At 36.0% G+C, this 17,565-nt stretch overlaps 1 protein-coding gene across 1 annotated transcript in view; it reads left to right on the top strand.

Annotated features, from left to right (window-relative positions):
• The window catches only part of rxfp2l (relaxin family peptide receptor 2, like), a 60,209-nt gene extending 44,377 nt beyond the window's left edge, over positions 1-15,832 (top strand). Inside the window, exons 10-19 of the mRNA XM_088926046.1 lie at positions 632-706; positions 1,057-1,128; positions 4,734-4,805; positions 7,355-7,426; positions 8,375-8,446; positions 10,312-10,383; positions 10,588-10,817; positions 13,363-13,773; positions 14,894-15,109; positions 15,639-15,832. Coding sequence (XP_088782172.1) covers positions 632-706; positions 1,057-1,128; positions 4,734-4,805; positions 7,355-7,426; positions 8,375-8,446; positions 10,312-10,383; positions 10,588-10,817; positions 13,363-13,773; positions 14,894-15,109; positions 15,639-15,832 — 1,486 coding nt within the window. The remainder of the gene's footprint in view (positions 1-631; positions 707-1,056; positions 1,129-4,733; positions 4,806-7,354; positions 7,427-8,374; positions 8,447-10,311; positions 10,384-10,587; positions 10,818-13,362; positions 13,774-14,893; positions 15,110-15,638) is intronic.
• Positions 15,833-17,565: the final 1,733 nt, after the last annotated feature.

Raw genomic sequence — 17,565 nt, 5'->3', positions numbered from 1 at the left:
TAGTTTATTTCTGCAATGTACTGCATGAGGATCACAAAATTTATTTCACAGCTGTAAAGACACTGTTGCTTTTTTTTAGTTTCTATTTTAATTGTCCTTCTACTCAGAATCTCAGAAAGGTCTCTGTATGATTAATATAAATGTGCCTGTATCAAAAAATTGAATTCCAGGATACAGGAGAGCAGGTGCTGCTAACTGGTTGAAAAGTCAGATTTTAATGAGAGTTTGAGGAATGAAAAACTACAGAGCAAAGCTGAGCACATTAATGACAAACTCAACAGGAATCCAGGTGTCCCTAAACACAATTTTAAAAGAGGTGATGCATAATATAAATTTTGATATTAGGACTAATCCCCCCAAAAAAGAAATATAGAGTAGATACAGTGTCATGACTTCTAAAATAAGATGTAGTTCAACTTCTCTTAAGGGAAAAGCATTAATAAACTATTAATAAGCAATGCAACACTTACTGACAGTGTCACTAATTAATCATTAAAACCTTCCAAATGAATTTAAAGGTCATGGAATGTTAATAACATACAATAAACAGCTGGATTGAGTAAATTATTTTGGCTTAAACTAATGTATTCTTACTGGCAAAAAACATATTTTACTCTGTTTATATTTTTAGATCTTTGCTTAACAATTCTCTTGAACATATCCCAAGGAAATCGTTCTGCTTAGAAATGCCGATGTTGAACTGGCTGTAAGTAATAAATATATACAGTGGCTCATGCATTGGTTTTCCTTATTTCATTTGCTGTTTTCTTCTGTCATGAAGATTTTTTTCTGTCAAGATTTTTGTAGGACATAGCATAAATATATTTGATTAAACCAATTGTATTAGAATGTATCATCCAGGACAATATTGAATCATTTTTTGCAATAAAGGTCTCCAAATTAAGGAGCTTTTATTGACAATCAGGTTGCTGCCAATTCCAAAATTATCTTATTACTTGTGCCTGACATTTCTAAAACAATGAAAAATCTTCATTTTTTATTAAGATAAAATTCAATTCAATTTCTATTAGTCAAATTTTGTCTTTGTCTCAACAGGGAACTAGAAGGCAACATGATTTCATCATTACACAGTTCTGGCTTTCGAGAATGTACTTCTCTGACAGTGCTGTGAGTAGACATTAAATTACATCATTTTACATTTATTTTGAAATGATTACAATTCAGTACAATTTGCAGTGGTAGGCTTAGGTTTTGGCACCTTGTGCCTAAAATATTCATTCTTTAATTTGGTTTAGTCTTGTAAATATTGTTCATTGTTAAACGCTTTGCCAGCAATATCACTTCTACATACAGTATACAGTATATTACACACTCACTCGTCCTAACATGTTAAGATGCATGGTGTTTGTATTACAAGTATATGGACCTTCTATCAAATATGCAATGTTTCAATGTTAGTAAGAGAAACATGGTATACATGAACAAAGGTAACAGGTATTCTGATTGAAAATGTGAGGTACATAACCTGAAAATCCCAACAGCAGATAGCTTCAGCAGCAACATTGGTGCATTTCACTACAGAAACTAAGGACTAAAACACAAGGTGGTGTGATCCAAGATATTCTCTTGACTCCCAGAGGAAAACTCATTAAGTAGATGCACCATTTAAAAGGTCACCTTTGACAAAGTACGGGAAAAAGTCTCTTACTTCTGGAACCATGGTATGGGGGAAATCATAATCATATAGCAGGTTTTCTGCCAGTAGATTTGGTTTGACTGCCATTCCCTGCAGTGCAGGGAATAGTAATTCTTCTTTGAAATTCTAGTGAATTCATTAATTTGTATCCTACAGTGCCCCAAGAACTACAGTATGTGTGTCTCATTAACAAAATAGACAATTGGTGTGAAATACAATGGTGGTGTGCTTCTTGCATTTTTATCCACATACAGTAGCTGATTTAAAAGCTTAGTTTTCTTTCCAGTCTAGAAAGGATACAATACTACCTACTGTATGCTTCAAGGCTACAAGTTATTTTTTTGCTTATTAAGATAAAAAACCTTTTTGCTATCAGTGTGTTGGTATAATATCCTCATGTGTATGGTTAGCAGTGTAGCAAATTCCACTTTGACAATGAATCAAAGTTCTGTGTAGACCACCATGATGGACAACACGCACAATGATGCACAAGGTGTGCACAAAGATGAATCCTCTGTTGTGTACAATGGACCAATCGCTGTGGAGGTCCATGTGTGATGGTCTGGCAAAGAATGTCTAGTCACTATGGCACTCCTCTGATTGATTGATGCCAACCTGGCTGTATTGTGCTTCACAGGTGAAGTCCATGTACAGTACTTCACTTACTGCCCTTCCTGCAGGCTCACCCTGGTCTAATAAGATACAGCATGTCAGCACATATTGTATTGCTATTGTTGCTCATGTGATAAAGGCTTTCTTGAGATGTGAGGCCAAGGCAAGTTATATTGTGTATGCCCTACTTTCACAACATGAGTTCCAGCCAACATTTGTGGGATACGAGAGGAAGGGGACAGAATCCCACAAGACACCTTCCGCACACTGGTGCAGAGAGTGTGTCACAGATATATGGCTTGTATTTCTTCCAAACCTGGTGACACATGCTACTAAATTCTGACTGTCACTCTAGACCCCCGGTTTATGAACCCGCTTGATGATAAATGTTAATCAGGATAATACATTTACATATGTCACATCAGTTCATTAAATGCCATTGTTACTGCTACAAAAATAGTCATTTTCATAATAATAACAACTTCTGTTGCACTTACACATTTGACTTTTGATGCTCAGTATATTTTTACGCTATTTGTACGTTAGAAATTGGATCATTTCATGTTAAAATTGTTGTAAAAGCTGTGGATATAGCTTAGTACATTTGGGAAAATAAGTTTGTTATGCCTTAAAAACATCAAACTTTTATTATCAAACACACTGTATAGATTGTGCAATATTAGTTTTTAATGTATACTGTAAATTATTTTTTTATTGGTTTCTTAAAGATAAAGTTGAAATGAAGCAGAAATGCCCGGCGTTCCTGTGGTCTACATTCCTTTAATAATGAAAAATTACATAAATATTTCTAATTAAAAAGTATTTTATGTTTTTACACTTACAAAAGTTTTAAGTGTGCGATACATTTAATCTGGATGATGGAAAAGGTTCCTTAGGGAACCTGGGAGCCTTATTTTAAAATCATTTTTTGTTAAACTTTGTGAAATACATCATTAAGATACACAAGCCTAGAGAACATAGCTATTAGTCAAGATTTTTGAGCATTTTATAGATGGCACAGTTCTTACTGAGGATAACATGATCTGAAATAAACTTGGAAATAATGAGGTTGGCAGCTTCTATCACACAATGATACCTTTAGGACATTGTCTGCTGGTGCTGATAATGAGAAAAGCCAGGAAAGAAAATTCCATTCATGTGATTGCTGTCTAAGTATTAGGAGATTAGTACTTTCTGTATAGAACAGCAATGCTCTGTTAAGTTGATGGTGAAGATGATAATACAAATATCTAGTGGGAGCAGAGTAACGTTTAACATGGACCAGAGTTATTACACTAAATATCAAAGGTTATTTGTAGATGACTGAAATGGATACATACTGTACATATTTAGACAGTTAAGACAGAATTGTGTGTAGCAATTGTACACGCAGTATAAAAGCACTGTTTTTTGTTCATATAAAGTACCAAAACACTTGCACACATTAAAATTTTTATTAATCATTACTGGATAATTAGAGATTGTTTATAAACTATTACACAGTATTTTCATTATTTCTGAAAAAGCAATGTTTTATATTTTGTATCAATGACAGATATTACCTTCCTTTCATTTCACTATAAAATCACTACGGCTTTCCAATAGCCTGGAGACTAACACTATCTGGAAGGGTGCTTCACTTCAAATAACTATTTCTGCTCTTAACACACTCATCTTTTAAGAATGATAAGATATTTATTGGCAGAGGAGACAGGTCTTGATTGTACTTCCAGCAGATAAATTAGCTTTGACTTAAGCGGAAATTTTACCCTGACACATTGCAGGCAGTCTCAATGGATTGTTATTTCAATGCAATCCCAAACATTAGAATTTCTGTTGTTGCCTTACTTCTTCACCCTTATCATCACTGTCGTCTTGGGATATAATGGAAATAGCCACTTAGAAGACACACAGATTTTAGGATATGTGAAATGTTGCTCATCCAGTTTCCTATTGTTGTCCTTCACATTTACAAGCTTCTAAGTTAATATCTAGTTCAGGGAAAACTTACTGCTAAGTGTATTGTATTTACTGTAAGGTACCTAATATTTAAGACACCTTCTGCAGCTACTGTATCACTGATGTTTATATGGTTTATAGGGAAGCTAGTCAGGTAAACACATATCAGTTTTTTGTGTATTTCTGTTGAACTCTGCTTAGTATGTTCATATGAGAATCTCATTACCTCCACAGAGCCCATTACTTATTTTGGTAATTAGTAAATGATCAAAGAATTGCAAGGAAGAGTTTTTATCAATTACCCCCAATGGTCGTTTTACTGTAATTGGTCTCTTCCTCCCTTGCCTCTACCTGCCTTTTTTGGATTAATTTGATGATGTGGGGTTAGAAGTAGCTTTACTTTTAACTTTAATGAATGCAAGGAAATAACTACACAAAAAGCCACATCATGGAGTATACCCAATCATAGGAAGGAAAATATCTAATATTTTTCACCCTTTTTCAGAGCGCTACGCAGGAACCAGATACAAATGATTGAAGAAGGAACATTTTCCACAATGCACAAGCTAATAGATCTGTAAGTCTTCTGTCTTGAATTTGTTACCTTTTATTAAATTAAAATGTTAATTTAAAAATATCACCTTCCTTTTCTATTTCAGCTCCTAAAAGAAACTTTTGTCAAGAACTCTTATCTGTCATCAAAGCAATCTCTATTACTTTTCTGAGTGGAAATGAAACATAGACCTAGAGAATAATGTAGCTGTCAACCACTATCCACATTGTTCTGGAAGCTGCTTTCCACCTATTGCATCTCATTTTTCCTAATTCTATGGCATTTCTATGACCCTTCAGTTTTATGTGCTGTTTCTTAGACATGAAAAACTCACATGATTGTGGCTTTATCTTCATTTCTATGAGCTTTCTGAACAAACTAAGGAATTTCCATTAGCCTTTTTCTTGCCTTGCTCTGTATGTCACCCCTGTAATGTATAGGCGTAAGAGAAAAAAAATCCCAAGTAAATATTATGATAAAGGACCAATATGGCACCAAGAGCCACTTCAATTCAATTCCAATGCTGAATGCAAAATTACAGTCCAGCCTAGACAATTTACACTGTGCATTTAAGAACACAGTAACAAGTAAGGGAGGTTGCAAATAAGAGGTGTAAATTCAGCCAATCTAACTCATATCGTTGCTGGTGGCTAATCGATCCATGTCTGAATAGACATATATGGGTATGAGCATCAGAAAGTCACAACTTAAAAAAATGCCTCCTGGTCTCAGGTTCAAATGCTCCCCTAGTTTCCACTTGTGTCTTCTGGTTTGTCTTTCACTTTAGAGTCTGAAAATGTCAATTGGGTTGACGCAGTCAACACTGTGGCAGTTCACCTTAGAAATGAGCTGAAGTTACAGGGAACCTGCCACTAGAGTCCGCTATATGGATCAGAATTTATAGTCACAGTGGGGATGAATTTGGAAATTGCTGGTTAATTGGTAAAGAATTAACAGTAGAATTATGATGAGGGTGCAGTTGGTTTTTGGCTAATAGTAGGAGTATGGGATTTTTAGAGTGAATTCCTTTTGTTGATTTGTGGTTGTACTGAAAAAGATTATAATGAAACCTACTGGATTTGACTTTTTCAAGCCATTGTCAGTTTTGTATATGCAGACACTTGTGCCCACCGTGATTTGGTCTTTTCAAGACCTTCAAAAACCTTCTATTATTTTAGTCGGTCAGTGTAGGACATTCCTTTTAACTCAGGAAAATATCTAGACCGATGCCAAAGCAGCAATATATGTTTTTGTAATACTGTATGTTGACGAATATTGTAGACAATATTTTAGATGAGATCTTTAACATTTACAGTACTTACATGTTTGGTCCTTGATTTAAATGGTGTACTTTTAAATATATATCCTAACCTTCTACCTTTTTTTCTTGCTTCCCCACACTGTCTAGAAGATGGAAATTGTTTCATTTTAAATCCCCAAAGTCTTTTTCATACATAGCTTCTTCTTACTGTATATCTCATTAATTGGCATTTTAAATATATCTTTTTTGCTCCATGAATGTAATACTTGGCAGATGAAATTTATCATAGTTAATTGCTAGGTGTTTGCCTGCTTATACTGTACATTGTGCTAACAATCTTTTTGAATTTCCTCTGTATCTTCTACAGCTTTTCTAATCCTTTTGCCTTGGTCATATCTGCAAACCACACCAGTTTACAATTTATAACAGAATGTAGATCATTAATATAAATTGCGAAGAGCAGTAATTATAACACACATCCTTACATGCCTAATAAAAACAACTCAGGGTTTGAAAAAACAATTCAACCCTTATCTGTAGTCTATTTCTATTCATTAAAAGCATGAGCAACCAACATGAAGTGCTGTTGTACAGTAGTTAAACAAACACATTAACTAAGCAAATCTGAAGGACTCATCATCAGTTGTTCTTCCTCCTCAACATTTCCTCCTCTCTATGCATTCATAAACCTGAAATGTTGTTTTTGTACTAAAAAACAATCTCTGCTAACTTTCATTAAGAAAAATGAAAAATGACTTTTGCACACAGAGTATATTAAACCAAATATATATGTAAACATACAAATCAGTATTCCTCCATGTTATCTCCAGGGTGTAGTCCCACAATGTACTTTCTCTATGTACAAATATTATTTTATCCTTTTTAATTCTTCAAGCCCATTTTAATACAAAAGAAACTTCTGTGGTTCCTCATCACCTCATCTGTTGCCCCGCTAGTCTTAAGAGTGCTATGCAGTGGCGAATGAGAAGTTCCAAATTAGGCAACAAAGAAAGGAAGTCACCCTACCAAATAGAACTGTAAGGCTGAAAGAATTAAATTAAAAGGTGGAAAACCAAAGGTGAAAAGGATACCATGAGGCACTAACCATAGAGTGTATCGATACTCTTGCACTAACATGGAAATACAGAAAAAAAATAATGGTGTCCTTTCTCATTTTCCTCAATTTCAAATGTGAAAGAGGTCAGATTATAATGAGAGGTCACTGTCGCAAATATCTACTTCAGCCTAATTATGTCTTCACTTTCACACTTTACTTTCATGCATAATTTAGAACTTTGTCTTCGTATTTCAGAGACTTGTCTGTCAATAGGATACAAGACTTGACTCCATCCTTGTTCAGAAACCTTCATAACCTGAAGCAGTTGTAAGTATTTTCACACAATTATTTTCCAAACTACTGTTTGAAAAGCTAGTTTTCAAGAAGGAAAATTCCATCCTAAGAATACTCAAGTTTCTCGGGTACTATTTTTTTCTTGTTAGAGTACATTTCCATTAATTTTAGGATTTTTTCCAAATCATTTTATGAAGATGGCTATGAGTATCCAAGCATGGAGTATGCGATGACATTGTGAAAAAAAGGCATCTTAAATGCTTGTTAAACAAATACAGAAGACGAGGGAGCTGAGCAAGTAGGCCAGGAAATTATTTGCTACACTATTGTAGCAGCACATTGTATAGCTTAAAAAACTAGCTGCTAAATACTACAAATACATTTTGATAAATATAAAGAAAAAATAAAAACAAATCAGTGAAAAAAATATAAGATTCCTAATCAAATCCTAAGGAAAAAAATGTAACCTAAAGTTTGCACAGCAACATTGCTAAACGTTCAAGCTTTTTGTGATATAGAATATGCATTAAACTAAAAAGTAAATAATGTTGGCAAATACTTTTTAGGGTTTCGAATGTAAGAATGAGATTTTTTAAATATTATTGCAGCATTTTTTATGGGCATTCATCTGAAATTATTGTACTGTATATGTTCATTATTCCATTCAATGATCCATTTTCATTAAAAACTTTGTCCTTAGAGAATCACAGTGGCTTCATTATTATTTTTCCTTTAGGTTAGCAGTCATTATTATTATTCAAAATATGGAATACAAACATTTCAGCAAATAATTAAGACTACAATGTGTTTATTCACCATAATTTCCTTCTCATCAATTCCTGCATTGTCTGTTATAAGCTCCTATCTGTCACCTTAATTGACAAGTCACATGTGGAACATACAACAAAGCAGATTCGATTTTTCTATTTATTCCTTAAAACATCATCATCCCATACTACATTTTGTGTTGTTTTTTTTCAGGAACATTTCTCACAACCCTTTGACTCACATCTATGAAGACCAGTTTGACAACTTTGTCAATTTGCTGTCACTGTAAGTAGTCTGTGTATGTTAAATTTCACATTTTTACATTTGAGCTGAAAGGCAAAAAACAAAACACATTTTATATTGAGTCAGTACTGGCAGCTAACCAACAGTTGTTAATAATATAACCCATTAGCTCTATAACAACCAATTACCAGTTTTGATGTATATTTCCAAATTGAATTTGTCTACCCATTATCAAAAAGCTGCTTATTTTTTGAGAGGGTCATGGTAACCTAGCGTATGATGAAATTACCCACTTCAGTCAGGACTATTTTTGCAAGCCAGTAACTGCAGGATACACACACCATCTAACAGGGGTAATTTAGAGACACCAACACAGCCTACTGATGGAAAAAAGAAACACCTCCTCCTCCACACTCTGGCCCTCCCGTCTGCGTGGAACAGGCTGAAGAGTGACTCATCTGTGAAAAGGACCTGATGCCACTGCTGACGAGTCCGTCGCAGCCTCTGTCTGGCCCAAGCCAGTCGGGTGTGACGTCTAGGAGGTGTGAGCAGAGGGCCTCTGACAGGTCGCCTTGCTCTGAGGCCAGGAGCATGGAGTCTCACTGTCCTGTCACTGGTGTGGCATTGTGTGTGCTGGCAGCAGTACGGCTGGCAGATCTGAAGCGATCTCTCAGATGGACCAGTCTGATTGTTGGTCCTGCTCTGGTGTGGTCACTCGAGGGTGACCGGATCTTGGATGGTCATCTGTTCTGCAGGTCTGCTGAAACCTTCTGGCAACGCTTCTGGCAACGCTGGCACATGGCATTCCTGCCTGCAGCATGCCCACGGCCCTCTCCCTTGCTTCTGGTGACATTCGAGGCATTATGGAATGCACAGAAAACTGACTTAGTGTGGCCTTTTTCTTGCAGTGACCTAAGCTTTGAATTAAGGCCTTTTTAAAGGTGACCTGATCAGGCTTTGTTCCACCTGGACCACGAAGCTCGTTGGGTAAAAGTGCACTTAACGAGCTTCGTGTGATTGGCAAGTTACAATGCCTCACTGCACAAGCTGCATTGCTGGTCAGAGGGCTTAAAACAAATGGACAACTTTTTGCGAAAGTACAGAAGCTATAACTATAGTACTCTCATTCGACAAAATGTTGCATTTCTTTTTTCCATCAGTATACTGTATATGGAAAGTGGAAGGAAACTATAGTAATGGGCAAAAACTCATGGTGAGCAGAATATTTTTTAAAATCCATACACATCTCCTATTTTTTCCATTTAGACTCCAAGTCCCCTGCCTTTTTCTCACAAGAACTGTACTGTTTTAATATCCAGTTCTCTGCCTGTTTTAGTTAAAGGGTTGAAAATAAAAAAAAATGTGAAAATATCTACAGTAATTGCTCGATTTCCTGGCAGAGTTCCTGTTCCACATTGAAATAAACCATGTAAAAACCCTGTTTTGATTGAAACAGAGTTTTCTACCAAACTGGAGGCTGATAAACAAGAAAATAATTTGTAACTGTTTAATGCAGCATTTCATTTCAATTCAATTTATGCATTTATGCAAAATAAAGAGTCCTCTCGTTCTAATGGTGTGTCATATGAATATTATATTCTAATGAAAATGCTAAGCAATCAATTAAATTTATCTCAAACAGAGACATTACACAGTAGCTGTCAGAAAATATATATATTTAGGGTTTTCTTTCTTGTGATTAGTTTTTAGCTGTTTGTAATGTGAGGAACATTTTTTGCTGGTGACTTACAGTATACAATAACAATGCTTTGGTGCACATACAGTACATTATAATTGTGGCTTAAAGACAAAAAAATCACACAGAGTGAATGCTTTACCCATAACAAAGCAATACTTGTATATAAGTATGTCTTAAAAGCTGTGTATTAATTTGTGTTAACTTTTAGGGGTATGGAAGGAATTGAAATTCCAAACATCAGTAATCGGATGTTTCGTTCTCTTGGAAATCTTTCACACATGTAAGTGAGGCATTAAAAATTAAGTATCTGGCATAGTATTTCCATAATACTATGCCTCATAATTCTTAATTTGTACCTTGAAGAAGAAATATGACAAGAATTAATCGTCTGTGGTTATTTGCTTGAGTAACTTATCTGATTATAACATATAACTATGCTTTAACGATTTACTGAACCATTGCTTTTCTCTATGGCTTCATTTAGATATTTTAAGAAGTTTGAGTACTGTGGCTACTCCCCCAACGTCCGCAGTTGTAAGCCGAACACAGATGGCATCTCATCATTTGAGAACCTGTTGGCTAATATAATCCTTCGGGTGTTTGTGTGGGTTGTGGCCTGCATAATCTGTTTTGGAAACGTATTTGTGATATGCCTTCGGTCCTGCATTGCTTCAGAGAACAGACATCACACTATGTCCATCAAATCTCTATGCTGTAAGTAAATCTGCATTCTGGGAGGGAGGTGCTGGGGCCAAAATTAATCAAAAACAATCTGGATTCAAGAAAATGCACCATCCAAATGCAAAAACAAGGTATAACACAAGAGGAACAGATTTTGCGTTAACAGCTTTTTTTGGCCAATGCCAAAAAAGTTAATTGAATATGCAATCAAACCTTTAAATTCATCACTACAAACTAAAATCATCCTGTTTTCCACAGATTAAACTTTGCTTTTTTTGCATGTGTATTTGTAACACAACTGTGTGATATTTACAATGGTAGACTTAAGGAAGACACAACACTACAAAGTCTTTTCTCACTGTTTGCTGACTATTTACCCCAAGGGGGACTGAAGGGTTTGGCTTACTCCTCTATGGCATCGGTAGGTCGGTAGGTCAGAAGATCAAGTAAAAGATCAAAGCAAATCCTTGCAGGTAGAAGATTGTGCTCTCACTGTCCAACAAAATGACAATGTACAACTGGACCAAGTTAGTGCACAGGTGTTGTTTGCCCTGTATAAAACATCTCTGACCTCCATAATGTTGTCTGTGCTCTAAAGGAGGTGCACATCTATCAGATTAACATATCTTGTGTTAGTGAAACCAAAAGCGTTCAGATATACAGTGGTGTGAAAAAGTGTTTGCCCCCTTCCTGATATCTTATTTTTTTGCATGTTTGTCACACTGAAATGTTTCAGATCATCAAACAAATTGAGATATTAGACAAAGATAACACAAGTAAACACAAAATGCAGTTTTTAAATGAAGGTTTTTATTATTAAGGGAAAAAAAATCCAAACCTACATGGCCCTGTGTGAAAAAGTGATTGCCCCCCCCCCTGTTAAAACATAAATCAACTGTGGTTTATCACATCTTCGGAAAGCTGAGTTCAATTTCTCTAGCCACACCCAGGCCTGATTACTGCCACACCTGTTCTCAATCAAGAAATCACTTAAATAGGACCTGCCTGACAAAGTGAAGTAGACCAAGAGATCCTCAAAAGCTAGACATCATGCTGCGATCCAAAGAAATTCAGGAACAAATGAGAAACAGAGTAATTGAGATTTATCAGTCTGGAAAAGGTTATAAGGCCATTTCTAAAGCTTTGGGACTCCAGCGAACCACAGTGAGAGCCATTATCCACAAATGGCAAAAACATGGAACAGTGGTGAACCTTCCCAGGAGTGGCCGGCCGACCAAAATTACCCCAAGAGCGCAGTGACGACTCATCCAAGAGGTCAGAAAAAACCCCACAACAACATTCAAAGAACTGCAGGCTTCACTTGCCTCAGTTAAGGTCAGTGTACATGACTCCACCATAAGAAAGAGACTGGGCAAAAATGGCCTGCGTGGCAGAGTTCCAAGAGAAAGACCACTGCTGAGCAAAAAGAACATAAAGGCTCATCTCAGTTTTGCCAGAAAACATTTTGATGATCCCCAAGACTTTTGGGAAAATACTCTGTGGATTGACGAGACAAAAGTTGAACTTTTTGGAAGGTGTGTGTCCCATTACATCTGGCGTAAAAGTAACACAGCATTTCAGAAAAGGAACATCATACCAACAGTAAAATATGGTGGTGGTAGTGTGATGGTCTGGGGCTGTTTTGCTGCTTCAGGACCTGGAAGACTTGCTGTGGTAAATGGAACCATGAATTCTGCTGTCTACCAAAAAATCCTGAAGGAGAATGTCCGGCCATCTGTTCGTGACCTCAAGCTGAAGCGCGCTTGGGTTCTGCAGCAGGACAATGATCCAAAACACACCAGCAAGTCCACCTCTGAATGGCTTAAGAAAAACAAAATGAAGACTTTGGAGTGGCCTAGTCAAAGTCCTGACCTGAATCCGATTGAGATGTTGTGGTATGACCTTAAAAAAGCGGTTAAGGCTCGAAAACCCTCCAATGTGGCTGAATTACAACAATTCTGCAAAGATGAGTGGGCCAAAATTCCTCTGCAGCGCTGTAAAAGACTCATTGCCAGTTATTGCAAACGCTTGATTGCAGTTGTTGCTGCTAAGGGTGGTCCAACCAGTTATTAGGTTTAGGGGGCAATTACTTTTTCACACAGGGCCATGTAGGTTTGGATTTTTTTTTTCCCTTAATAATAAAAACCTTCATTTAAAAACTGCATTTTGTGTTTACTTGTGTTATCTTTGTCTAATATCTCAATTTGTTTGATGATCTGAAACATTTCAGTGTGACAAACATGCAAAAAAATAAGAAATCAGGAAGGGGGCAAACACTTTTTCACACCACTGTATTTAACAATCAGTTACATAGATTTGTTTACCAACATACATAATCTTCTCATGCAGCTACTTAATGAAAAGGGTTTTAATCAGAGAACAGTTAGTCGTACTATACTTCCATGTCCCACTTATTTGCGAGGTTTCTCTTTTTTTTATTTTGAAAAAAAAACTGTAGATGAAGATGATTGAAGTGGCATGTGTAAAAAAAACAAGTTATTACCAAAAAGGGATGAATGTCGCTTACCACTTAAAAAATATATATAAAAATAACAGTTCTGATCTGTTTATCTCCCAGGTGCAGACTGTTTGATGGGAGTCTATCTCTTCTTCATTGGAGCCTTTGATATTAGATATTGTGGTGAATATAACAGACATGCTCAGCACTGGATGGAAAGCTTGCAGTGTCAGCTGATTGGTTCTTTGGCCATGCTTTCAACAGAAGTATCTGTGATGCTGCTGACCTACATGACCTTAGAGAAATACCTGTGCATTGTCTTCCCTTTTCACAATTACCGAGCAGGGAAGAAACAGACTCTTTCAACCCTCATTGCGATTTGGATTCTGGGCTTTATCATTGCTGTAATCCCTTTCTGGGACAAGAACACTTTTGGAAATTACTATGGAAGGAATGGAGTCTGTTTCCCTCTGCATTCTGATCTCACAGAAAAACCAGGAGCCAGGAGCTACTCGACTGGAATATTTCTTGGTAAGAGAACTGAATAGAGAAGTCCTTAGGGCTGTTTGTGCAGTTCAGGATAAAGTTTAAGAAGGATGTGTTCTTTTGTTCACGGATTAAGTTTCCATTTCATCTTATTTTACTCCAAGACATGCCATAATCATTATAGGATTTTCATCATCCAGCGTGCAAGATTGAATTCAACCATTTGAAGCTTTAAAGGTTATCTCTCACTCAACTTAACATTTCCTGCAATGGATAAGGTCAAATGAAAGACTGTATTTACACCTTCTCTAGATGAAATACAAACAAAAGTTTTCATGCAGAGAAAAATTAAATGGGAAGAAATCCTCTTCAGTGATTGAGATTGAAACACTTTTTAATAAGAGAATATTGAGCTTTCTCTTCAACACCTATTATTAATCATTTATTTGGCTGGTATTTTAACCCAAAACAACTTAGATTCGTACAGCATATGTATTTACTTTAGTAATCTGAGAAAAGTACTTTACTAGAGTATAACAGCAGTACACACTTGGTATTTGAACCAACAACTGCCCAGGTTATAAATAAAGTTCTCTAACTCCTATCAGGGCAAGCAACAGGTGCAAGGCAGGCTATGCTCTGGATAGTACACCAGTCCACTGGATGGCACATGCAAATGCAAACACAGACACGCACACACTTTTAAAGCATAAAGTAATCTCATTAGGTCAATTATATAACCTAACAGTAGATGTGACATTTGACTTTGAAATTAAGCAATTAAAGGCTTGATTACGTAGTGGAGATTAGACATCATGAAAATGAACAGGTATAGAGAGTCCTTAGGACTGAAAATGGTAAGTCCAAGTCTTACCCCAACACCTTCACTGAAGCCAGTAATAATATGAAAACAGTATAGTCGAGTATTATTATTGTATAATCAGAATTATTGATAGCAATTCATGTTTTGCACATTTTGAAAATGTTTACAAAGTCTATCCAACATCCTGATGCTTTTGAAAAGTGTTTTTATAAAAAATCTTAATTGCAAATTTCAGCATTTGCAAGCAATGTGGGATATTCTTCTATTGGTGCACAAAACATGAGTTCTGTTTTTTTTTAATCATTGTATGTTTGAAGCACTGCACTTTTCTCTCTCTTTCAGGTCTAAATCTTTTTGCTTTCATCACCATTGTCTTCTCATACACCAGCATGTTTTATTCAGTGCGGAAAACTGGTGCCAAAACAGCAAGGCAAAGTGTCTTTAACCGGGAGGTGGCCATTGCCAAGCGATTCTTCTTCATTGTGTTCACTGATGCTTTATGCTGGATACCAATTTTTCTGCTCAAAATCCTCTCACTGTTACAAGTGGAAATTACAGGTAACATGTCCAGACAAAATAGTTCTGCTCTATGTTTTGAATTTGTTCATTTTTTTAAGCAAACTAAGTTTAAATTGACATTTAGTTATTGATTGATTGATTTGTCAGAACACTAATTTTACTGGCTTGGATTTCTGGTCTATTTTAAGGCTTTTTTGTGCCACTTTATTCTGGATTTTACACATGGCATAAAAAGTTTCAGAAGGGCTGTTATTACATCAGATGTCTAGATTGATGGCTGCAATGTAAGGACACAGATGTTGATCACTTGGTTTTCAAGTAAACCTAAATTCAGAACAGAAATGATAAAAAGAATAAGAAACTGAAAGGTCACAAAAAAAGGAATTATATTCTTATGAATTTAGCATAATACATTAAATTGTAGAAACAAAATATAATTTTATAATTGTATATATATATAATTTTTAAAAATCCAATATATTTTTTTAAAGTATACAGCTCTGCTTTTAAGGTGAATTGCTATTTTATAGGTCCTCCTTTTGACTTCTATTTCATTTCACACTTGTAGGTACAATAATCCTGTGGGTTGTGATTTTCATCTTGCCCATCAACAGTGCCCTAAATCCCATCCTCTACACCATCACGACTGCTTCATTCCAAGAACGGCTGAAGCATTGCCTTGAGATGAAGTGGCAGAAGCTGGGAGTGAAAGAGACCCGTCACAGCATTTCCATGATCACCACTCACACGAATGCCCCGTAGGTACAGCAAATGACTGGGATGACAAGTGCTGGATTGCAGGATGTGCTATCAGCAGCTCTCTCTTTACACGAATGCTGATTCAAACCAGAGTGAAAATCTATGTTAAAAAATCGGTTCACAAATCAACCAAGAAATTGAATAAACCCAAGGTGTGTCAAACTGAACAGAAACATACAGTAGTGACATTGATTTCACCTGCCTGCCTCTCTCTACATTGTCTTTCCTTTAGCTTGGCAGCAGCAGATGGTCTTTATTCAGCTATAGTCAGAAAAGTATGACAAACTAATTACCAAAATTTAATTGGGCATACCGTGACCTGTCTTACCCATCCTGCTCATATAAACAAATGCCTAAAAAACTAGTCTTCGAATCTTTGGAACAGTTAGGAAGGATTTTATTCCTTTGCTTTCCTGTGCAAGAGGCTTAGATGTGAGCTTTGCTGTCCATGTTAATAGATATTCAGTCCCGGTAAGTCCTTCGCAGGCTTGGGAAGGACTGAAGAAAACTAAATGATTCTCATGAATTCCAGTCAGTATTTATGAGACTCCACAGATGCCAACAGTGCAGGACTACATCAGTGTGTAGAATCACCTGAGGTAACTCTATCACTGAAAGTTACAGTAGAAAATATTGGTTCGGTACGGTTTTGCCAGTTAGAGGATCCATTGTAAGCCTCTAAAGAGAATTTCTTTAAAGGTGTAAATACAACATTGTGTAACGTTTGTCCTTTCCAATGCCATAATATATACAGTATAACTACAGGTGTAAATTGCACTTCAATTATTGTCAACTGCAAGCCACTACAGTTTTTACTAAAAGTCTATGCACTACTTGTGGTCCATCGACAACTTGATGTGCTTTTTATCATTTGAGTAACCCAAAGAGGAAATGAGCTTCATCGTTTTATCATTATTTCTTGTATCAGGCTGAAAGTTATATTAAAAACACGTTTGGGAGCTCAGCAAAATAACAATGGTTTATCAGCTGTATTTTTAAACAAATAAAAAAAAAGTCAATACTAGCTACAAAATAATGTATTTCCAGATCCACTATGCTTTCCTTTGAAACCCACTACTTTTAATTTAGGGGTATGCTCAATATAGAATTAATAATGAGATACAGTATACACCACAATACCAGGAGAAAAGGTTAGATTTGATTCCTGTGGACCAACATAACAGAAATAAATGAAACTCGAAAAAAATAAGATAATTTTTTTTAAAGCAACAAGTTTTTTGGAACACACACACACATATGCAGGATTTTACCTGACATTTCTAAGAACTGAAAAAAAAAACAATGTGATAGTTTCAAGTGAAGTTAAAAGAAGTCCCAATTCTGAGCCAATTAGCTTTACATTTTACTAATACATTTTGATATCCATCTGTTTGAAATACAACAGCATTAATGACGTTTGGTCAAAGTGTAGAAAAAGCCAAGATTTACATTCTGAGGAAATGCTCCATGGTATGTCAGAATGATGAAAATAATTGGAATTGACTTTTACTTGCATTACAATTTGGCTTTAGTCATTTGAAACCTGCCACTTTATTAACCCTGGGTTCTTGGCTTTGCCAATATGAACCTGTAACATTGCTGCCCTCCACTGTAATATTAATTACACTTACAGTACATGTTAGGGTCAGTTAATAAGAGCTGTACTGCACTGGAGTGCCTCATTTGTGTCTTTCGCTGCTTTCAATGTTCGCTGTTACCTTGGTTAAATAAGAAGC

Source organism: Atractosteus spatula, chromosome 9, assembly GCF_055471065.1.
Source record: "Atractosteus spatula isolate fAtrSpa1 chromosome 9, fAtrSpa1.hap1, whole genome shotgun sequence".
Lineage (NCBI taxonomy): Eukaryota > Metazoa > Chordata > Actinopteri > Semionotiformes > Lepisosteidae > Atractosteus > Atractosteus spatula.
This window is presented reverse-complemented; position numbering and strand designations above follow the sequence as displayed.